Source organism: Dipteris shenzhenensis, chromosome 15 (assembly GCF_047967505.1).
Source record: "Dipteris shenzhenensis isolate YYH24624 ecotype China chromosome 15, Dip_SZ_1.0, whole genome shotgun sequence".
In the NCBI taxonomy this organism is placed as follows: domain Eukaryota; kingdom Viridiplantae; phylum Streptophyta; class Polypodiopsida; order Gleicheniales; family Dipteridaceae; genus Dipteris; species Dipteris shenzhenensis.
Window position 1 is genome coordinate 29,615,219 of NC_141610.1, and position 23,885 is coordinate 29,639,103.

General features: G+C 43.4%; 1 protein-coding gene across 2 annotated transcripts; it reads left to right on the forward strand.

The window, feature by feature from the left end:
* Positions 1 to 371: 371 nt before the first annotated feature.
* Positions 372 to 23,606, forward strand: LOC147893655 (uncharacterized). Of its 2 annotated transcripts, XM_087385538.1 has the most exons (16): positions 372 to 1,041; positions 7,670 to 8,151; positions 8,531 to 8,673; positions 8,774 to 8,964; positions 9,196 to 9,373; positions 9,564 to 9,830; positions 19,337 to 19,498; positions 19,874 to 20,007; positions 20,224 to 20,332; positions 20,475 to 20,508; positions 20,778 to 21,241; positions 21,357 to 21,704; positions 21,829 to 21,930; positions 22,149 to 22,211; positions 22,800 to 22,869; positions 23,069 to 23,606. In XM_087385538.1, the coding sequence occupies exons 2-16, from the start codon at positions 7,740 to 7,742 to the stop codon at positions 23,335 to 23,337; spliced, it is 2,946 nt and encodes a 981-aa protein (XP_087241664.1). In that variant the 5' UTR covers positions 372 to 1,041; positions 7,670 to 7,739; the 3' UTR covers positions 23,338 to 23,606. The 2 variants fall into 2 exon arrangements, with proteins under 2 accessions (XP_087241664.1, XP_087241665.1); XM_087385539.1 differs by lacking the exon at positions 19,337 to 19,498 and having other exon boundaries at positions 23,069 to 23,604.
* The last annotated feature ends 279 nt before the right edge of the window (positions 23,607 to 23,885 follow it).

Below are 23,885 nucleotides of genomic sequence, written 5' to 3' on the forward strand. Positions count from 1 at the left end.
TGGGGGAGCTTGGTTGCGTAGCTCCTTGTCCACTACCCTGTTCTCCCACTTGGCCAATCATCTGCAAGTCGCCATTACCTTTACTGGTCAACCATTGCCTAGTTCACGCTTACCGAAAATGTGTTTGCTTGGCATTGTGTAAAATGGGTAATGCTAAAAATCTTGGTGCTGACAAGCTTGGGTGGGCAATGGCGATATGTAATCACCCTAAGTGCCGCCGATAGTACGATTGAGGGCGATTTTCGGACCACCCTAAGCGATGCCAATAGTGATTTGAAGGCCATGAAGGAAGGAAACAAAGTTCCATCTTTGATGATCACATTTTTGCACAAAAAAAACACACACACACACACTCCAAAGGGGGCAACACTTTCCTTCCAAGTTCCCCATTTGAATGCCCACTTTGTGTTTGCCTCATTTCTTCCTCCTCTTCTTCTTCTTCTTTTTTTTCTTCCTTCTCTGCTTCTCTGCTTCTTCATTTCTTCTTCATTTCTTCTTCATCCCTGTCTCTCGTCCCTCCATAGCTCGCAGCTCCTCGCCTTTGGCCTCCATAGCTGCACACTTCCTCTGTCGCTCGCCTCGCCATCGATTTTTGCATCTTCCCCTCCCTTCAATCGCCCCCTCCTCAGTCGATCGTCGATCCATTTTGCTCCCCTCCCACCTCCTCTCATCTTTTTTGCTGCTCTCCCCGCCCTTGATCTCCCGCTTCTGCGCGAGTTTGCTCACTCCAAGTCACTCTTTTTTGTGATTTTCCCTGTTTTTTTCCCCGCTTCACTGTCGCTCTCTGCCTCTTTGCCCATGTGTCTCGCCCCGCATTTCACATCACAAACCTCCAATTCCTGCTCGTCGTCGCTTTGCTATTGCTCGCTCCCCCCTGCGCCACTTCCTGCATGCCTTACGTCTCGTTCTTCTGTGATCAGCTTTTTTAGGCCTCGCTTCCTCTTCCCGTTTTCCACTGCTAGCTTTTCTACCGTAACTCCGGCCTTACGAGTGTCGGAGCGCACATGGGTTGTTTATCCAGATTTATTGCGGCGCTTTCAGGTGAGTACCTCGTGTACCGTTGATTTTGGAACTGTTGTATTTGTGTAATTATAAAGTGCTATGTTGATCAGAAGGTACTTAGGGTTCGGTGATGCGATTTAAATATTGAGCTTCAATAACAGGTTCGATTGTGAATTACAATATAGTTCGGCCAAAGTTTCTATCATCCTCAGTGAGATCCGGTTACATGCCATCCAATGGTGAGAGCATCACTCGTGTTATAGGCTACGTTTTACAGCTAGATGTAGGGTCGAGAGTAAAGTATGCCTTTGTCCCCCATGGGATCCAAACTTAGGTTTTAGACTATTTGCTTCGGATAATAACGTTTAATACGCTTGATTCAAATAATCAAGCTCGCTCTATCTAGTAGAAGTTAGCCTTTCAGAACGATTAATGTTTAGCATTTCCAATAGAAGGGGCAGGACGAACGAAAATGCCTCCATTATGTTGGGTAGCCTCACGTATTCAACGCATACACGCAGATGGTTGCCATGTGGCACACGTATCACCTGGTTCATACACATATAGGCACACTTATACATTGGATTGTGTTGAGTCCAAAGATAAGGTTCCAAACCTACAAAAGCATTGCACAGACACTAGGTGTAACAGCAACTGTAGCGAAAGTACCGCTAGGAAGGGCTCCTGTCAATAGCAGCAGCTGACGAGCAGCAGAAAGTTGGACCATGGATTGCGTATTCCAGACGCTTGTGACAAAGTTCGGTTGAAAGCTCGGTAGCCAAAAAGCAGGGCTGGAAGCTGACAGTTTACTCTTGTTGAGCAAGAGGGAGGCAGAAAAGAGTCTATGTGTGGTTTGGGGGGCCCTCAACAAGCTTAATTCTTAGACTGGGATAACAGGGGGTTCCTCTTCTGGAGGTGTTTCTCACCTTTTCAATGTAACCCTAGGAGTACGCGTAGAACACTGTTAATAGAAAAGAGTGGAGATGGGTTTGCTATCTTAGTAAGCCTTGGCTTTACATGAGATTCCAGGATACTTTGAAATTTCCCTCTCTTTTTTCACAACAAACACTGGGTGAAGGGAGAGGAGAGAGAGAGTGGTAGTTATGTTAGCTTTAGGGGATCTGAGAACAGCAGCAAAGAAATTGTTTAATCTCACAAGTGCTCCCTAGTACTTTATGTAGTACTAGCTTTGGAACTACAAACAGACGTTTGAGAAGGATAATTGGCTACTTGTAACTGATACATCCAATATGGCTGTGATTCACATGTATATGGGACAATTAGGAACATTTCCAGGTGGAGACAGAGGTTCTCGGAAGACAGCCGCGAGACATTAGCATTTCTGCAAGGCTTGATCCGTGGGTTGTTGGCGCCTGCGTTCAGCGTACCTTAGGCAGTCAGTGGGGATCTCGCAAATCAAGGTGGCAGGGTTAATATTTGAGAAAGTTGCACAGTTCTCATTGCAGCTGGTAAGACAAGCCAGAATGTGGAAGAGGAGCGTCTGTAAAATTTATTGAGGAGCATTGGTTCAATTTGATGTGACAATGCATGTATGATGCAGCAGCAGTGAACTTTGCAAATTCCTGGATATAGCAAATTGCAATTTACATGTGGGAACAAAAGAGATAATGCTTAGAACGTTTTTCTAAATCTCTGGAAGTTGTATTTTTGAACTATGGCTATGTTTTTAATCAAGTGTCTTTTCAAGCTTTTTTTCTTGAAATCTCTTAAACCTAAAGAAAGCCGTAGCCGCATGTAAGAAATTTCTAATAGCATGCCAAAATTTAAGGATAAAATAACAAAAAACTGCTTTATTTCGGAAGGCAATTCATTACATTTACGTTGTGTGGAGACATCCCCCTACTTATTTTTGGTACTTCTCTGAGTATTCTCTACCATGTTTATCTTCACACCGCACATGGATATTTTTCTTGAAAAGCACCTTTAATGAGTGGTCCATAATTGAATTTAGAGTATTAATAATTAAGTATGAAGAGAAAGATGGGGGTTTTGAAAACTTTTAAGAAGGACGACTGCCTAGCCTCCTCGTTGGACCATCATTGAATTTAGAGTATTAATAATTAAGTATGAAGAGAAAGATGGGGGTTTTGAAAACTTTAAAGAAGGACGACTGCCTAGCCTCCTCGTTTATTTAGGATCAGTCATGGCTTATTTGCTCTACGTGTGGCATTGTTTCTATATATTGGAATGGTTTAATATCCTGCAAAGTTGACGTGTCTAGGCTTGTTAGTAGCCCAGGCAGCATAGGTGGAAGGAAGAGAAAGGACAGAGATTGAGAAACAAGTAAGAGGCATTTTAGTAGTCCAGGCTATGGTTGAGATGTTGCAAATAACATAAGAAGAGAGCAAACATTAGGCATGGGGGCTTCGTATAGGCCTTTTTCAGGACTAAGTGACATTATGTTCTCTCTAATTTGGGCAGAAGTTAAAGGGCTTGTCCTTGTGGTGTCGATGCTGCATATCTGCTCGAAAGCAACATGAGTGAAATGTGGAAAGGGTTGCGAACAATTTACATTTTCACCTTCTTTGCAAGAGTTTGTATTACGTTGTTTGACAGCCTTAAGGATAACAGGGTTATTCACTCATTTGGCAGCCCTAAGGATAAAAGGGGATTGTCTTCTATGTAGACGAACCGTGGAACGAAGTGTTCTAATACACATTTCTTTTAGCCCTCTGATTCTTCAAACTTTTCCTTTAGCACTCTAGTGCCCTGGATTTGTCTATGTGACCCTTACTGCTGTGTTTTTGTCACTAGTCTTAGTGAGAGCCACCCTTGGTGGTGGTATTACAGTTCTTTCTTAACGTTGATCCTTGTGCTTGAGCTGAGGCAATTCTCCTGTGGGGCTTCCTGTATTTACTTATTTTGCCCAAATGAGGATTGCAGTTGTAGGAAAAGTGTGGACAGGTTTGTATGAGTTGCAGGTCAAGGACGTAAACTTGACTAGAGAATCGTGAACATGTGGTTACATATGAAACAGGTGTACGGGGCACAGTCTCACTGATTTTTTGAGGATTGAACATGTTAAAACTACATGGTTGTTGGTGGATATTTAATCTGGCTCACTGATTTGAGGGTGGAACAAGGCAGGATTGACAATGCTAGAGGATCAACATGAAGTTTGATTGGAAGATTGTGTGATGTTCGCAACAATTACTTATTAGCTGCAGGGGGGGATTAGGGACATTGATAGCCCTTATGCAGGCTGCACTGCAGTATCTTAAAGGCTGGATTCATTTCTCTCAACCCCCGTTTAAACAATGGGGAAACCTACTGCAGCATGAGTCCCAAGGGGGGTTGCTTAAATTGAATCATAGCTGTGCTACTGTGTGTGTGCAAGATCTATATATGATTGATGAAAGTGAGCATTGGTTGCTATCTACGGGAAGGAAGGATTCCACTCCTTGAAGGCATCAAAGCAGTTTGTCTTCAAAGTCTTTGCTTGTAGGCACATCATCAAAAAATTTTAAAGCAGTTACTGTTGCATAAATAGGGTTGATGCCCCACCTGTTAGCCCCCAAATGAGGAGTGCAATGGGGCTTGATACCTGTAGCAATATGGGTGAACATGCTACCATATGGGCATGTGTAGAGGTAGTGGGAGAGACTGGCAGCAACAAACCATCCTCATTTTGAGGCAGCCAATGAGGCTATTCTGATCAGCAGATATGGCTGACATTGAGCCCATAGTCTGGGCAGGATATAGGGCTGTATATAGCCCAGCCAAGTCCCCATGGACAGGACTATTGGGCTGGGGCAGGACTGCACAGAAGTTGCCTTAGTCATAGGCCCTGGTGCAGGTTGGCAGTACAGAGTCTGGGGCAGCAGTCCTGTAACAGGGGCGGGCCAATGGCAGTTTGACACATGGAAGACTAGGCCAGCAGCAGCAGACTGCAGCATGCAGTCTGGTACAGCAGCAGCAGGTTGAGGCAGAAGAATGGTCCAGACCAGGTCGGCAGAGGACCAGACCAGGTTGGCAGGAGGCTGATTCACTCGGCCTAGTTAGGGCTGGGTGGGGTGCCCTCGCACTGTGATAATAAATCAACTCCATGTACGATACATAGTCTATACATCAGTTTTCTCATCTGCAATTCATTGTTGATATGGTTCTACTGGAGCTTGCTTGTTGGATGCCGTTAAAGGTTGAAACTTTATTATTCTCATTTGAATGATGCCTTCTTCCAGAAGCCTTAGTTGTTAAGGATTAGTTACTGGTTTTGTGTGGAAAGAGTTTCTCAAAGCCCCACCCATAGGTCGAGTCCTTCACTTTCTCCTACCTAGAGCAGCAGCCAGCTACTGAAGTGTATTGGAGGCATGCAGTGATTTGAAGTCAACAGTAGGAGGATCAACAAACGGTGTCTGAATTTGGTACCCTACCTCAATGGATGTTTGCTGATGGTGGTTGTACAGACTTGGCAATTATACTTGGATCTAATATCTATATATGAGACTGTTTGGCTGTACAATTGTGTACGCTCTCTTACGTACGCATGGAAGTGAGTCGGCATTTGAGGTTACACTGTGAGATCTCGAGACAATATCTATTCCACTATGTAGGAGTTGCTGTTCCAAGCAACTCCATTTCTCTAACAGTTACGAGGACATGTTATGGAGGAATAATAGAAGCACCGTGCATGTCTTCTTGGTATTATGTTATAAGAGACACGTTGGAGAGATCTGTAGGATGGAATACTATTTCAAATATGAGGGCTTTTGGATTCTTATAGTAAGATACCACAATGGGTAAGAGGTTGAAAATGTTGCTCTGCAAAATAAAGAACTCCTAGGTAGAGGTAACAGTGTATTTGATTGTCTTGCGAGCAAGGAACATGATCTTTACAATGTAGTTTGACAGTTACTCCACTATGTAGGAGTTGGCTGTTCCAAGCAACTCGATTTCTCTAACAGTTATGAGGACATGTTATGGAGGAATAGTAGAAGCAACGTGCATGTCTTGGTATTATGTTACAGGAGACACGTTGGAGAGATCTGTAGAAAATTTGTCAGGGAACAGGAGGCTGGGACAGAAAACCTTATAGTTCTATATGGACTCCTCTTGCTTTGCAGCTCAAGAGCAATAGGAATACCATTTCAAATATGAGGCCTTTTGGATTCTTATAGTAAGATACCACAATGGGTAAGAGGTTGACAATGTTGCTCTGCAAAATAAAGAACTCCTAGGTAGAGGTAACAGTGTATTTGATTGTCTTGCGAGCAAGGAACATGATCTTTACAATGTAGTTTAACAGTTACAAAATAAGCATCAGCTATATTCAGCTCTTGAGAGTAAATCCAGCTTGCTCTCGGAAATGGACTTTTCTTCTCACTTTTAGTTTTGTATCATGACTTAAATTGACCAACAGCAGGCTCAAAGGGACAGTTGTAGCAAGTGTCTGAAGTAGATGTTTCCTTACCAGATTTCGCCACTAGGAGGGAGTGAGCCATGTGAGTGGACAACAATTAATACTTGGTAGTTGGTTAGTAGGAAAGACATTAAGTGCAAATGCCCTTGCATACTCTTCCCTGGTCAGATGCTGAACGCAAGTGCTTAGTGTAGGTTGTTCCAGTTGTGTCGTTCTTTGTGAGATGATTCCTAAGTACCACAAGAGGTTCTGTCTAGGAGGGGCATAGTGAGACAGGCATGGCCCAAGTACCTTAAGAAACAGGATTTAGCAGTGGTACGCTGACAGATCTACTGCACATCAATGTGCAAAAAGGCTATTGAGGCCTTCCAACGCGTCTTTGAGGCATAATGCTACTGTAATGAAGGCCAACGTTGGGCCAACTTCCAAGTTAGGGAGGATTAGGGCTAATTTGGCTAGGGGATGTTTAGGCCTAGTGAGTGAGTACAAAGGGTGGGGAGGTGTGGACTTATATAGTCCTATTGCCCTCTCTAGGCCTCCCTAGCCAAATTAGCCCTATCCATCACTAACTTGGCCCAATCTTGGCCTTATTATAGGATGATTAGGAGTAGAGAGGGCAAAAGGAGATATAGTGGAGGGAGGGACTATGTAAGTCCATCTCCCCACCCTTTGTACTCTCTTTTTGATGTGACATCTAATCCTATTTACTCTCCCTTCTCCTTCCTCCTGCTTGCTGCCTACTCTCTCTCTCTCTCTCTGCTCCCCCCCCCCCTCTCTCCTATCCCATCTCCTCCTTCTCTCCCTTCTCTCTTCTTTCCGTTCTTCTATCCCCCCTTTCTCTAATCTACCCCTACCCCCTTTCTACAGCTACCTCAGAGCCACTACTGTGGAGTGGTATGGCAAGCTTAAGATGGACATTCACTCCACAGCATCATGGTATGTCAACACAGACTGAGTCTAAACCAGCATAATGTTTTGTATGCCATCATCGTCTTCGTAGAAGTTTCTCTTGCACAATGCATGGCTTTCTAATTGGCATTTTCTGTGTCCAATTAATTTTCTATGGGCTACCCAGTTGTTTTTGCAAAAGTCAATTCTAATTATAAACCTTGTTAGTGTGGTCCTTGAAAGTAAGGGGTAAGAAATTTGTGTGCGCTGCATGTTTCTAATCTTCTCATCAAGATCTGTAGAAGAATGTGGTTGTTGCTGTTAAGGCAAATGATAGAACTTGTAATTCAGGTTTAACTTTTACTGATGATTTCTGTCTTGTTAATTGTGCACAAACAGTTTGACAGAAGGTCTATTTGATTGGACGCCGTAAACAACAGCAGCAATTTTCCCTACCCGGGGTTGAAACATGAGTCAACCACAAATGCAGCACAGGCCTTCGATGGTTAATGGAGTAAATCGGCGTCGACCAGATAGAGATCTTGGCAATCGCCCAGAGCGTTTTCGAACTGATATTCAAAACAATAGGGCCTTCCAACCCACCAGATCTGGCACTGAAGCTCCTGGGCAGTCTGTTCATCAGCATTTTAACCATACAGTCAGTGATCACACAGGCAATGTGGGCAGTTTTAGGCCTACTGGGGATAGGGGAGAAGCGCTTTCACAAGGTGGCAGCAGGGGTGGTGGACAAGATAGGCCATTGAATGAACGCCTGATATATATGACAGCCTGCTTAATCGGCCAGCCTGTTGAAGTTCAGGTGAAGAATGGGTCCATCTACTCAGGCGTCTTTCACACAGCAAATGCTGAAAAAGACTACGGTTTGTCTTTAATGCCACTCCTTTATTACCCCAGGGCAGCATAATGCAAGTCTAATCAATGAATGCTGGTGTGCAAAATTTTTGCTAGAGGACAAAGATACTCAATGCTTGGTTTTCTCAACGCTTTGTTTTGAGGAATATCCCATGCTGTCAGCTTTCTGAGAATAACAGGATTTGTACAAGCATTCTTCTCTGTTTCATCCTTCCTGGCAGAGGCATATGGAAATGGCAGTTCAGAAGGAGATTTAAGTTTCCAACATGGATAATGTGTACAAGTGCTTGTGTGCTGTTGAATGTACTGATACTTGTTTTCATCCTCCCATATTTTTGATATATTGCATCATGATGGAGAAATTGAGTTGATTGGCTACTTGAACAGGTGTCGTGCTGAAAATGGCTCGACTTACTAAAGATGGTTTGCTTAAAGGAGGAAAGAGTGACGTGGTAAAAGATTTAGCGAGAAGACCTCCTGTAAAGACTTTTATCATTCATGCAAAAGACCTTGTGCAAATCATTGCAAAGGTACAACATCAATGCTTGTTGCTAAGGTGCTCTCAGTTTTTGTTTTAAAGCACTATCTAAATGTTTGCCAAGGATGATATCATTGCCGTGTTCTCTGTAGGATGTCCCTATGAGTGGAGAAACATTGCAAAACGGCCGTGCACGTGAAAATCGTGCAGAGATTGTTACAGACTCCTTTTTATCACAGACTCGGCATGGAGATTTGGAACGCGAACTGAAACCTTGGACCCCGGATAAAGACGATCCAAAAGATCTAGGATTGGAATCTACATTCCAAAGTACCTGGAACAGGTAAGTCGATGACTGATAAACATCAAATGTACATGCCAGATATGCTGTGAAATGGAATTGAAGTTTTGCTGTGATACTGGTTTGAACAAGAACACCATGTGGGTGACTTTAGGTTGGTTCATCTTGGGATATGTTAAAATTCAATTGGCCAAATGAAGGAAAACAGAGATCACTACATTTAGATCAGTCTCTGGGTGTTGTCTTATGATGGATTGAATGTGGCATATTCAGGAATTGGAACCAGTTTGAAATAAACAAAGCTTTGTTTGGGGTTGAAAGCACATTTGATGAGGAACTCTACACTACAAAGTTGGAGAGAGGTCCACAGATGAAGGAACGAGAAAGAGAAGCATGGAGGATTGCCCGTGAAATTGAAGGGCAGGGAACAAATAATCTTCATGTGGCTGAGGTGAGTTCATACCTTAGACATTATATCTCGTTTTCTTTTTGTCCTGGGGATTTATTTTCCAGCTTTAAAGTTTCCCGAAAACGGTGATGCAGCACTAATCAAGGTTGGCTTTGCAGAATTTACAGCATTTAGGAGGGCCATAATGGTATCAATGACTTACAAAGACATGTGCCCTTGTTTTGTCTTGCAGGAAAGAGGTGTACGGTTGTCTAAAGAGTTGGAATTACTGGATGAAGAGAGTAGATTCTCATCTGTTCCACGCCCAAGTGACAGAATTGATGCTGGTGATGAGAATGAGGGCGTGAATATTGATATGCGTAATGATGAAACTTTTGGGAATTCTTTTGATGATATTGATGCTGGTTTGGTCGGCTCTGCTGAGAGTGAGCCCAGTGTGCCAAAAACAGGGGAATCAGAGTGTAAAATCAGCCGACCATCCTCTGCTGACTTGAATGAGGTAAACTTATTGTTTTGTTGTGATGAAGTCACTTTTGTTATGCCATGGTCATATTCCTTGTTCCAAGTCCTAGAAGTGGAGGTCGTTGCATTTGAACATCATACGTTACATAGATGATTGCAATAAATGCTTTTATACTTAAAAGTGTGTGCCTTGAGTTCACTTTTGCATTTTTGTAGCCCTAGTGTACTGAGCTTTTTTTGGAAGCTTCAGTTTGGTTGACCATCTTGTGCGCACTTAAAGTACTTGACCTTATCCATTTGCTGTTCATGAATTTCTCTTAGTAAATTGGTAATGTCTCTTTGTTATGCCATGTGTTCAGGTTGTTAAAATGCAGGGTAGTGCATTTTAACAAAATACGATTTAGATGGCTTGATAAATGCCAACAGTGTTGGTATGCTCCAAGGTCAGTGCTTTGAGTTTGCCTTTGCATTTTGTGGTCCTGGTAGATTTAACCATATTGGAAGGTTCATAACATCAAAGAATGTTTGTATGCTTAACTAAGACTGCATATAGTTTACCTTCACAATTGTGTCATCCTGTGTTATGTATGACATTGTGGCACTGCTCATATGCAGAATGTGGCATTACATTTACACTTTAAGCTAGCCATAAGAATGAGACTCAATGGATTTCATTCAATTATTGAATACTGCAAGAGCTATGTTAGCTGTACTGGTTGGTTAGAGCATGAACTGTTTAGTGACATGCATCTTTTCCATGCTTTTGGGGAAATTTACCCCATTCAGGGAGTATATCTCAAGAGTGATGCAGCGGTCAATGATGAAAGTAGGGATCTGAAAGAATGCAATCCATTTTGTGCACCGATCATTTTCATATCTGGGATGTTGTTAGAAGTGGTCTGCTTTTTAAGGGCCTGCACATTGGTTTCAGCATGTCGTAAGCTTTATGAGCTTTAAGAGTTAATGGTTGAATTCTTCAATGCAGCATTGTCAAAATACCACTTGATATGCATCAATTCTTGAAGAAACATGTTCATCTTGTGGTATCGGGATTTGATGAGTTTTATTAAGCACTGTTGTAAGCTCTCCTGGGAGGAGAGAGTGAAATGCAATGATCCCCTAAGAAGTTTGTTTGGCTTGCTTTATTGGTGATGTGCAAAGCCTAGGATTCTTCAAGCCATTGATTTTTTGATTTTAGATTGTATGTTAGGTCCTCTCTTTTTAGCCACATCTGAGTATCAAAGATTAGATAACATGAAAGAGTAGGCATCGTGCCCCCTCTGATGCTCTACCTGATTCTGCTCTGCTCACCGATGGACTATGTGTCATGTGCATGGTGTACCTAGGGTTGGATAGCAGGTTAACGTGGGTTATAGGATAGCATAGGGCTGGATGGCTATTTTTAGCTGAGATCACTATATATAGAGATTGATTCATATATAATGCTCGCTTTATATGGAGGGAGCTATTCATAGCATTGTGCTATCTATAGCGGGTTTCCTTCTATATAGAGGGAGGGCTAGTGCTATTGTGTAGATCGGTTGAGCGCTCCTCAATTGATGGATGGGGCTTGGACCCAGGCCGGGACTCTGGCCATCTACATGGCGGATCATAGGTGGTGTATTGAAGGTCCTCTGGACGGGCTCAGGTGGTATGGGACGCCTGGGTTAGATACGGACCTATGGATGAGTCGAGGTGTAGCCCACGTGCTTGGGGGTGGTCGGGAGGATCGAGGCACCTGCGCTATGATTCTGGTTGGATTGAGGACGAGATTCCAGGTTAGTGATAGGGTCAGATCCTGCGGGGTCGTGTCTTCTGGTATCAGAGCCGTCCTATCACAATTGAATTCAACGCGAGGTATGGAGAAAAGATGTCTTCCAGGTACGCTTTTTGAGATTGCTCTTGCGAATCTGAATTTCCGCTCATGTATGGGCTGAATCGTTGGTTGATGATGTGCGCTCATGATTGAGAGAGTTGTGGAAGAAATAGAAGTCCATAGGCTGTGTGCTCTCTGGGTTGCTACGTGTTTGGAAATCGTGATTCCTTGAGAAGTGTAGGCGATGAGAAGACTCGATGCTTTCAACAAGAGATATGAGGATGGATCGTTTTTTACCTATAACTACCCACGCTTGGGTTGTTGATGTGATTGGCTGTGTGGGGATGCGTGAGAGTGGGCTGGTTAGGGAAAGAATTTGCTCTAGGTTCTCAAGGATGAGATTCCTACCCTAGAGACCTAGATTTGCTGCAGTTGAGAAGTAGGAGGAAAGAGAGGGTGTTCATAAGCCGGAGAGCGGCTTGTCTAGGAGATTTGGGCATCATTGACAGGGGCGATATGACTGGGGCAGGCGCTTGGCTCTGGGAAGGAGCGTATGGCCTGATTTTAGCGCGTTTTGGCTATTTTTGGCTGGTTGGAGAAAAGCGGGACAGGATCTATTAAAAGCGAGATTGTTTTTTGGTTAAAAAGCAGGTTGCTTTTTTGTTTTTCTCTAGCAAGGAAAGCACTTGCTCTAAATCTAGCGTGTTTTGGCTATTTTTGGCTGGCTGGAGAAAAGCGGGACAGGATCTATTAAAAGCGAGACTGCTAGTTACAAATCAAACCCAAGTTAACCAAAACCTGGTCAATTTAATAACAAGACAGTTTATAATTCATACAAAATTGGGGAGCTTCTTGAACCAAATGTGGTTCAAAAGATCCAGTCGAGCTAAAAAATAATTGGGTGTCGGTCAAAACTGAGGATGTCAACCTCTTCATCACTTCTCAATAGCACGGAAGCGGTATAAAGACTCTAAAACAAGCTGTCTACATTTAGAACAACATGAGCCTTCTTCAATATATTTTTGGTACTGAGGGGTTTTATAGTAGTGAAGAGCTACCCAGAGTTCATCCATCAAGGAATCCATCTCTCGTAGCAGGTCATGAGGTCTACGAGGAATAACCTCCGATGTAGCCTCATCCTCCATCTCAATAAAACAGTAATCCAACGTAGGTGTCTCATTACTTTGATGTTCTTCCATGGCTGGGAAATATCTCGCACGGGAGAGGGACTAGAAGAAAAACAGCTGCGTCCAAACGCATGCTCTTCACACTAACAAAAAGAGAATCTGGGGCTGCGTGGAATCAAGGAAGAAGGCGAGTAGAGGACAGCAAGAAAGATAGCGGAATCTGATAGGCTAATCTCAGACGGAAAGAGGGTGGGGAATTCGCCTTCATGCGCTGAAGTGCTGAAGTGAGAAAGAGAGAAATCCCGGGTATATAAATAGGCAAGAAGGGCTATCAAAAGCTAGGCGAATTTAGGGTGGGTGCTTGATTTAGAGCAAGTGCTTTCCTTGCTAGAGGCATCTATAATTTGATGGTTTTTTTTTAAATTATACTTTTCTTGCATATATCTTGAAGTTTTTTAGATATATGGTACATTGATGGTGCCCGAGTATTTGTTACATATTAGACCGGATTTAACAAAGGCAATTGGATTTTCCTTTCTCGAATCTTGGTGGGTAGATTTCTGTTTGGTTTCTATTTGAAGTTTTGATCTCGATGCGATTGTGAGTTATGACGTTTCTTTGAGTTACCATTGGACATATGAAGGTTCTTATTGATTAGACCATGTACTTGCATTGTTCCTCGGTCCAAGATTCTTGTTGGTTTGCGTCATGCGTTATCCTCTATCTCCTGAAACAAAACAACACCCTCGATTAGTGAGTCACCTTTATGCAAAAATTTCTTTAAACGAGAAACATGAAACACTGGGTGCACCTTACAACCCTGTGGTAATTCTAATTTATAGGCTACCTTGCCTATTCTTTTTAGAACTACCTTTCCATTTCTTTTCAGCATACCATCTCTTATGGTATATCTTGCCCAGGTCATCCTTTTCTGGATGCCAAGTCATCCTTTTCCCTGGGTTTGAATACATGAGTCTTAGGCCAAAGGCTTTGGACGAACTCGTCCACCTTTTGAGTTTCTCTAATCTTGGTCATTAGAGCACTTTCTAATATTGTGAAACTCATATTATGCATAATGCATGACAACGCATCAGTAACTTTATTATCCTTCCCTCTTCGGTACCGAATCGTCAAGTTAAACTCTTGCATGAGTTCTGCCCACCTAGCTTGGCAGCCTCTCAAGTCAAGTTATTTACAAAAATGTTTCAGAGTATCATGATCAACACTGTAAGCTAGTTGTCACAGACTGGGTTTGCCCGATCTGTGGGTCTGGTCAGTTGTACCTTGAATTGGTCGGCCAAACTAAGGGGCACACAGAGTATAAAAAGGCCCCGTTGGGAGGCTTCCTATTCTATTCAGGAGCTCACAATCGGCTGTACATTGGAGCAGCAGGGAGGTCAGCGACCAGGGTCCTATGGTTGCAGACAGGAGCAACAAGGAGGTCTAGGATCTATATAGTGTCTCTCCACTGACTGCAGCAAGGAGGCCTAAAGGAGTGGTATTTGAACAACCCGCTGAAGCTCCTACGGAGCACACAATTTGACACATTTTGAAGGTGCCAGGAGCAAGTAGAAGACAATTCTGAGGTGCTTGGGGTCCACATATAGGCAGTACCCTATCTGCTAGATGGTGGCACAATGAGCACACCTTTTGTATCAGGCTTTGCCCATCTTTGGAGCACTGCATGTTTATTGTTTCCACTCTACTAGTCATTGCTGAAGAGTGTCTCTGTATCTATCTCTATATATACTTGTGTGTACAAAGGAACTCAGTGAGATTTGAATTTAGCATGGTGTGTTTCTTGGGCTACATTTCTATTTACATCCTTCTGTTGCGGGAGTGTAGGCTACAGCAAGTGGCTTTTGTCTCTCTTTTCTAATGATAAGATAGTGCAAAAGAATCTAGATTCCATATCAGCTACCCTAGGCCATCATTGTACCACTCGTAAACGTTGTTACAAATTTGTACCAGTCGTAAACGTTGTTACAAATTTCAGCTATGCAAGAGCTGTCTTCATTTACTTTATCCTTTTCCTTGGAGGGAGGGAAGGGAGCTTTACACATATCAATAGTCATGCACAGCACTAGAAATTGAGCAATGAGAACACAAAACAGATTGTCTGTCTGTCTCTCTGTACACACACACACTCTTACTTTTTTTTAGTAATGTGAGTAGCTTATATTACAAAAAGAGCTACAGATTGATGCCATCTTTCAGACAGTGACTTTCGTCCATAGAGTCTGGGACTTAGCCCATTGGAGACTACTGAGGTTGGCTCTGGAGTCATCCAGACGACTAGCTGAGGGTGGGGCAGACCATGGTATGTATGTATATCCAAAAGGTTTGCCAAAGGCGGGATTCAAATGGACAGGCTCCCCCCCTTTCAGTATAGTTTGGATGCACCCCTTGAGTCGATCTTGCGAGATGAGACGTGTGGCTTGGGGGGGAGATCAGGAGCTCCCCACCAAGACACAGTTTTACCGTGACAATTTTCTCAGTGTCTCAAAGGAGGGATTCATTGTCAGACCCCTATATCTCAAGGACAGAAGAGTCTCACATGCACTGATGATCACCATTGGGTAGATGCGGGTTTCATCCCATCAGCTAAGGATTGAGACAGGGAGAGCAGCATACCTGCACGCTATGCACATTGGGTGTGGTTGAGTCAGAGGAACACTTTCTTTGCACCTGCCCAGCCTACTACGAGATCCGGGGACGATACCACTCTCTCTATCTGGATTGGAGTGGCTTCGTCCCACTATCACGCTTGATCCATTTCCATGTCCAGGTTTGCTTGAGATATGCCGACACAGGGAGACCTTGCTACGACAGATTAGAGAGTAGCATGAGGTGATCACACCACAAGATGCAGAGGCTGACCACACACAATAGCACATCACAGATTTTTATGCATTCGAGATAGCTCCAAGACACAGTGGAGTGGAGGTGCAATGCGGGTAGTCTGGATTACTGAGAGAGGACTACAGAGGCCACCCATGACATGGAGAGCGCCTAGAGCACACTCGATTGAGGTTCGCCCTATCACAGCTTTCCTCAAAGGGGACCGCTCGAGAAGAGGGGTCACTTTGAATATAGCTCAGCGGGTTCAGAGATCGAGGAGATCACGCCCCCGTCCGACACCGCAGTATGAGACAGCCAAACAGACTCATATTCGAGACATTTTCACCGCTTGTAGACGAGCCACCACAGTGCCGGGCTTCGGTTTCTAAGTTTCCAGTTCCAGTTCCAGTTCTCAACCTGCTCCAGATAGCAGATAGCAAATGATGTGATATGATATTTTTGTACTTGTTTTTGCTTGAGCCATTGAGCTCTCTTTATTTCAGCACAGTACGCAGCAAAGGGTCTTAGCGCGCCCTTTGCCTCAGCCCCTTGTGGCTTGTATGAGTTTTTCTCTTTGGTGTCACTTTGTCCCATAGGCCCGTGAGGCCTCCCGTGGACGTTAATATATCTTTTTTTTTTTTCTTTCTTTTTCCACTCACCACCCATCTCCACTCAACCTCTCCCTCCACTCTTGACCCTTCTAGCCTATCTGAGCTCAGCCGTCACGCAGTCCCAACACCCCCTCCCTTGCAGCTCACCATTTTCTGCCCCATTTAGTAGCCTCTCCCTCGACTCCCTCTCTCTTTCCCTGCCCTCATTTAGCAATCTTCTTGTAGCCCTCCTCACAAGCTCTCAGACCTTCCCCCTTATCCCTTCCCATTGATGGTGTCACCCTCTTCACAAGTTCCTCCACTCTCTACCTCTCGATACATGTCAAAGTCCCTCACAAACATGTGGCAGCCTTTCTCTTAGACATGTGGTATTTCCTTCACAAACATGTGGCAACCGCCCTCACAAACACATGGTAGCCTGCCTCACAAACACATGGTAGCCTCCCTCACAAACATATTTTAGCCTCCCTCATTGGCACGTGGCATTTTAAAAAATGCCACATGGCAATTTCCACCAATCAAAGGCTTAATGTAATTTGTTGAGAGTCATAATTCTTGATTGGATTTCTAATGCTAATGGGAAGAAGGAAATGATTGGTTCACAATTTTCAACTCTTGACAATTAAAAATTTCAAATGACAACTATTCACTACAAACTTAATTCTCAAAGGATACATCATGAATTCGACTAGGCATGTCTCAATCGTCACATCCATTACTAAAGCTCTATATGGACTAGAGTATCGACATGGAGATGATGGAGAGGATTTCCCACTAAGGCTCTGTATGGAAGTTTCAAATTGGAGCAATGAAGGCACCTCAATTCACATTTTCTTACTAGAATGTGGAATTCCCATGCTATAAAAAGGAGGAGCATTTAGTTTCTTGAGATGGATGGAGTAGATGCCCGCTGATGGTAGTGCCACTGATTTGTGATCTTGAGATGTGGAGTGCCCCACAGCACAAAGGATTTGGCAAGGGGCCCTTCAGATTATGGCTAGGACGCAGTGGATGCAATAGGACTTTACTTGGTGTATGGCAGCTTGGCTGATGGAGGGGGATCAAGCCTTATCCATTGACACAGCCACCTCAGCTTACAAGATCCAGGGACAAAGGGTCTTCCAAATTGAGGTATAGGACTTGACCCCTCCTCCCTGCAGTGTCTTGTTTCTTTACCAGAGGAGAATATTTTGGAGACGGTGTCCAGCATTATTGCTTGGAACATCTAGGGCCCGCGTTGATGGGAGGTCAACCAGTCCCCCTGGAAGCCACCGTCGTTGCCATTTGGCAAGATATTATCTACACCATGGGTGCCATATGGGAGCCTGGGATATCGAGATCTTAGACGACTGCTAGGAAACGGGTGCGTTTCTGCAAAGCTTGGCCTGCAGGTGTCTTGGCTGGAGTTATGATTCCCCACCTTGCTTGGTGGACCTTGTTTCAGAGAGTCCCTAGGCAGCAAGATGGGTTCTTCGGAAATCGCCTGGTTGACAGATTGTTTCTCTCTGTTTGTTCTTGTCCACGATCCACGATCAGCGCCACACGGATTGATCATTTCTATGGTTGGTTTTTGTCAAGCATTATTAGAAAGTTCTTTTCTCTTGAAAAACAATCTACCTAAAATTGCAATATATGCTGAAAGGCTGTAAACCAGCAAGAATGAACTGTTTAGTAGTATATCGGCTGTACAAAAATGCAGAAATGGTCCCTACATTTTACAATGACTGGAGTAAGCTGGGACCCTGAGAGGTGGGCTGCAGGACATCCAGCACATGCTTCAGCGCCTTATGGTTTACTGAGTTTTGTATTGTGTTCAAAGCTTCTTATAGATGGTACCTTTTCTGGACCAAAAAGAGTGAAACAGAGGGAACCTAGATACATCATGTTTGTGTGCGGAAGGAAACCAGCCTGACCAGAGGCAGTATGCAGGCTCAACATTCTGGGAGTTCAGAAGGTTTCAAATGTGGGCTTCCATGCTATAGGAGATATCAATAGTAGCAAGAGCTGCACGTGGAAAGTAGCCCCATTTTGGCGAAAACAAACAGATAAAAACTGTAGTACATAGAGGGTTGGCAGGCTGCAGCTTCTGCAGTAGATAGAGGGTTGTGAGGCATTTTTCGCAAGTGAGCCAAATTTGTGATCTTATGTACATGGTGATCTTCTGTACATTTCTGCGCGTCTGTACATGTGATCTTATGGTGGATACAATGCAAGGTTTTTGGATGTACCAAATCTGTGAAGCTGAGGGTAAGGTAGGCAGAGATACTGATGAGCTATACATTGAATTAGGTACCATGATCGGGGTTTGTGAGAGGCACAAGGCCTCAGCCCTTTGCTTGTTAATCATTGCTAACATGCGAGGAATCAGTCATAAATCGTTTGCCTGCAGTTTTATTTGAACTTTCAAACCATGATGTGATGCATAACCCAGATATGATAGTTCTATTGAAATATACAAGTTTTAGTAAACAAACAAGCTTTGACATTAAATGGCGCTATATTATATGGCTCGTTTTGATGATTTTGCTTTTGAAAGAAAAATTAGACACGTTTTTCCTGATGATTATTAAAAAATCTGGAACGGTGTTAAAATTGACTGTTACTTTGGGTTCACATCTAAGGAAATCTAAAACAAAACCAATCTCCCTTGGTTTACTGCTGTTGGGTTCTGCTGCTATGTTTTTATGGATGATCTATTTAGACAATGCAAGAATCACTTTCCTGCATTGCCTGATGGAAAAGTCTGTTTTTAACTAAACATAGCTCTGTATGACTTAACTGAGCTGGTGATGTTAATCCTGTTCGTGTTGGTTTACTGTCGACCGTGTTCCGCTGTGTCTTCCATATCCTCCAAGTGTGAAGTGTTATAGGCCTGCTTGTTTGGTATTATGTGGAGCTTGTTGAGGATTTTGTTTATTAGCTAGCTGGCCCTGGAACAGTCTAGTCCCTTTGTAGCTATAGCTTAAGTGGGCTGGGAACATCTAACTGAGTGGACTTTGTCTAAGAACTCAGGTGCTTCTATTGGGGCAAAGCTAATGGCTTTTGCCTTAATTCTAGGTCCTATTGTGATACATGTTAAAAAAAAATTGCTTGAATCTGGACAAGTCTCCTCTCGGGCTTCAAGATATACTGTCCTGCTTTTCTGCAGACAAAGAATGGACCGGCGAAAAGGGATCCATCTCTTGCATTACAGGACCACAGTGCAGCAGCTATAGATGGGGAGGTTGCAGCAGCTGATAGCTTGGCTGGTACCCAAAGGGAGAGGCTCGGGCATGTGGTAGTTGGCGACCGAACCAAGCGTGTGATTAAGGTAGCTAGGCTTATAGAAGAGTTGCTGCTCAAGCAACTATAAGATGAGAGGCCCATGTTTCTCTGCAGAGACTTCCTCTCTCTTTTTCTTTTTTGGTTGGGTGAACTGCATTTAACTTTATAGCCCTCGATGTGGGTCCTGTAACTGTCTGCTGAATTATTTGCAGAGGAGCACTATTCTTTATTTGCTACAGTTACGATGCTTTATTTATGTTTTAACCTTTAAATGCTCTTTGCTATGGTAAGAACCCATTGAGCTTGACAGTTGGTGCATACCCCTGCAGTGGCTTAAGAGAAGCTGCTTATTATGACACATTTCCTTATTATGAAGCCGTTTTTCTTTATGTTTTTGACGTCTTAATGTCTGTTTTCGAAGGCTAGCGGATCTCCCTATCATAGCCCAGTTGGACGACCCTCACCTTTGGCATCTCCATTGTTAGGGGACACAACAAGCATTCAGGCTTTGAATCTAGATCCTGGGTGCCCACAAGTTACTGAAGATGTTTACAGGTTTGTTTCTCCCCGCATGCTTTGATTTCATTGACTGCAAGTTTTCCACTGTTCCAGTTATAATAAAAGTTGGGATCGTTCCTGAAAGGTTAATACTGAGGAGTCAGTCTGATCCCTGATGCAGGAAAGTTTTAAGACGATTGTTTATGTCTGCAAGGCAATGGTATAGTGTTTCTTGTTGTAAGCTGGGGTGTAACAAATATTTTATCTTAACAGGGAATTTAATGAGTTCAGGCAGCAGGAAAATGCAAAACGTGGAAAGAAACAGCGGGAAGACCAAGTCAATGAACTGAAATCATTCAGTGAAAGTCTGAAAGATCTTACCGTAAGAACTTTTTTGTACGCTAGCTTTTTTCCATCAGTTGTGAAAGCTGTTTTCTTATTCAGCCTCATTGGAACTAAGAAGCTATACGATCTTGTATGCTATGAAGTAGTCATTTGTTGACCAGACGTCTTGGTATCTGCAGAGGGACTTGGAGCCTCGCTTTCCAAAGCTATCAAGTGAGTAGACATCAGTTAAGGATGTCAGTGTACTTTTCAATGCTTATGGACAGTATGTACTTGTCAATACTTTCTTCTGTGGACATTATGCACTCGGCGGTTCTCTCTTTTTTTGGGTACAGTCGATATGTAGCTAGAGTGCAGAAGCCTTTTTGCAACACCGAGATCCATCTTGATAAATATGATTTTGATTTGTTTGGAGCATGAATGTATTGCATGCTTGGCGAAGCTGAAACGTGACCTGATTTTAGTTAATGCAACCAATGCAGGTAAAACTGTGTCAGGTGAAGTCGGAACAAGGTCAGCCATAGCAGACTCAAAGCCGGGTGTGACGACGAGTGCCAATTCAATGACAGTGGCTGCTTGTGCTCCCCCTGCAGCAGCCCTACCCATCCCTGCAAATATTACCGGCTCAATCAATACTTTTCTTGGCTCAGAGGCCACAACCTCCACATCAGTTCAAATTCAGTCCGCACAATCAAGCAGTTCAGCTGAATCAACAAGGGTTCTGGCTAATAACACCTCTGAGTTGGGGTCTATTCCTGGTATTACTCAGCTTGAACTGCCTTTGACAAGTGGGGTACAACCCTCATCCATCCTTAATAGTGAGACTCCTATTTCTCCTTTAAACTCTACGGCCTCAACGACCGCGCCTTCCTCCCCTTCATCGTCTTCAGGTGTTTCTGCAGGTGCAGCTTCAGCAAAGAAGTCTTCTTTGAATCCAAATGCAAAGGTAAGGGAATTGTCTCCAGACTTATCTCTAGCAAACGTGATGTCACCAAACATGCTAGATTGTCTTTGGAAAATAAAGATCATTCTTGTAACGGAGATTTTTGTTTGTCCCCCAGGAATTCAAATTAAATCCAAATGCAAAGTCATTCACTCCCACCTTTACACCCATCAGGTCGCCTTCTCCTGTGGTTCAAGGCTCTGTGTATGTTCCCGGAGCAATATCACCAGTTCCACCAATGCAGGCGATGCCAGTAGGTGTCGGTGTGAACCCTTTGTTACAACCGCCTGGTCAGCCAGCCACGAAGTTCACACCATACAACTCCATGGCAGTTGCAGCAGCCTCAGGTACAACTCCCTTCTTGCAACCAACAGGAACATATACACCTGGGGTCTCAGGAGCTGGTGTGCCACCCACATTGCCAGGGCAGACTACCTTGAAAATGCCGCCTCAGGTACAACAGCCGGTAAGTTTCATGACTTGATTTTACGTTCTTATGAAGATGCTCTCAACACAGATAAAAAGAAGAGCTGTACACTCTCAGCTATATGCTGCATTTATGAATTCTAATGTGCATTTCATATGGGCAGCTGGTAGGGCATTCATTTGGCTCACAACAACCTATCAGATATACCTCCCAAGCTCCACCTGTTCAGTCAACACCAACCTACATGCATCCCAATGGTCAACTGGTAAGACTGGTGAATTCCATGTGCTTTGAAGTACATATGATCTAATTGTTTGAAAAAGAATTGGCAGCAAAAGGGCCAAAGAAACTGAGGAAGATAAAGTTAGTAAATGCAATGTGTCCAAGAACGCTTGTAAATTCTCAGACGTATTTGGCTGCAATAATAAATAACAGTCTTGCTAGGATCCCAGGAATAATCAACGCATACTTTCTTGCTTGCAGTATTCACAACAAATGATGTTTGGTCAGCCTGGGCAGGTTGTTTATATTCAACCTTACCCTCAGGTACGTCCTTTTATTTGAAACTAATGGCAACAATATTAAGAGAATTCGGGGCTGAAATGAAAATGTTTATAGACTTCACAAGCAGTTGTAGCTTGAATGAATAGATTTTGGACTACCTTTTGATTAGCCTTCTCCTTTAGTCACTAGTGCTAGCCTTCGTCATGGCTGAGTCTGCCCTTCACCTCCGGAGTGCCGACAGAAACTCAGTATAAAGACTTTGTATAAATGGATTCTCAAGTATGTGTGGGTGTGTGGATTTGTATGTGTGAGAGCATATTTTTATACTATGGTCTACACCCACTGTTGGGCGCTGATGACGTCAGTGGGGATGTCATAGTAGCTAGTCCCTGCTATGCATGATGGAGTTTATGGTTTTCAACCTTGTGAGTGACTATCATGAGATTGAAACTGCACTATGTTGTGTTTTTAGAGGATGAGTTTGGGAATGTTCCTGGATTCATCTAGGTATATATTAAGAGAATTCGGGGCATTGGTTTTGCCTGGCTGCATGTTTAGGACCTGTTGATGTCTAAATTTGATCTGAAGTAGAGATGAGTGAACTTGATATTAAGTAAAAGTATTATGCAGGGCCCACCTATGCCACAACCACAGCCTGCCCAGGCAGCTTCTCAACAAGGTCAACAGCCAAAACACCGTGGTGCGGTTTTCTTTGACATCCGTGTGGTTTATTTGATTGTATCTTATTTGGAGAGTGTTTGCTATGCAGTTTTCCCACACTCTTGGTCCTCTTTTTCCTAGATTGGACATGATTTGTCAATTTGCGAGGTTTTGAGCATCCAACTTTCTATGTAGAATATTAATAGTCTAGATTGGATGTCTATTGTTTCCCATTGCAGGAGGTGGGGTCCAAGGAATGCAATTTTGTATTGCGCCACCTTTCCTTGGAGGTCAGCAGCACTTTCTTCAGCAAGTCCAGATGCCTCATCTTCACAACCCTCTTCCACCAACCCCAGGTGTGCTTGCTCCTAGTACCATGCCTGGGATTCAACCTCCTCAAGGCGTAGTTGCAGGGATGGTTCCAGCAGTACAAAATGCTGGGAATCTACCTGGGGCCAATCCTATGAGGGTTGGAGGTAAGGTCCTGGGTGGAAATTTTCAGCAGTAAACATGATTCAACATTTCTTCAGCTCAGAGGTGGTTTGGCTCGGAGGTTGAAGGTCAGGTCATCAGGAAATTTTCAGCAGTAAAGATGCCGCAACAATGCTGGACTCCAATTTTTAAACTCAGAAGTTGTGGCTCTGTAGTGGAAACACTATTCAATGGAACACTACTGTAATCTTTGTACATTCTGAAGCATAATCAAACAAATACAAAAATAGAAAGTTTAGGGGCACCTGGTTTTGGTTTGTTTTTCCTTGGGTATCTTGTTCTTTCAACAATTTGTTGTAGAATCGCTCAGGCCTATTCTCATGCTAGGAGACTTCCATAACCTTATCATGTCTGCATGAGTCTCTCTAAACACAGCTTTGTGCTTTTGTATTGTGTTCTAAGTTGTCGGTCGATATCTTCTTTTTCCTGATAAGAAGTTCATTCTTGTGTAGTGATTGACTCTGCCTATGAAATTGTGTTTTTTTGATGAAGTAAAGTCTTCAAAAATCGTTCTGCTGCTTGATTATTTCCTGGCTTAGAAAGCTCAGGTTAGGGTTTCTGACT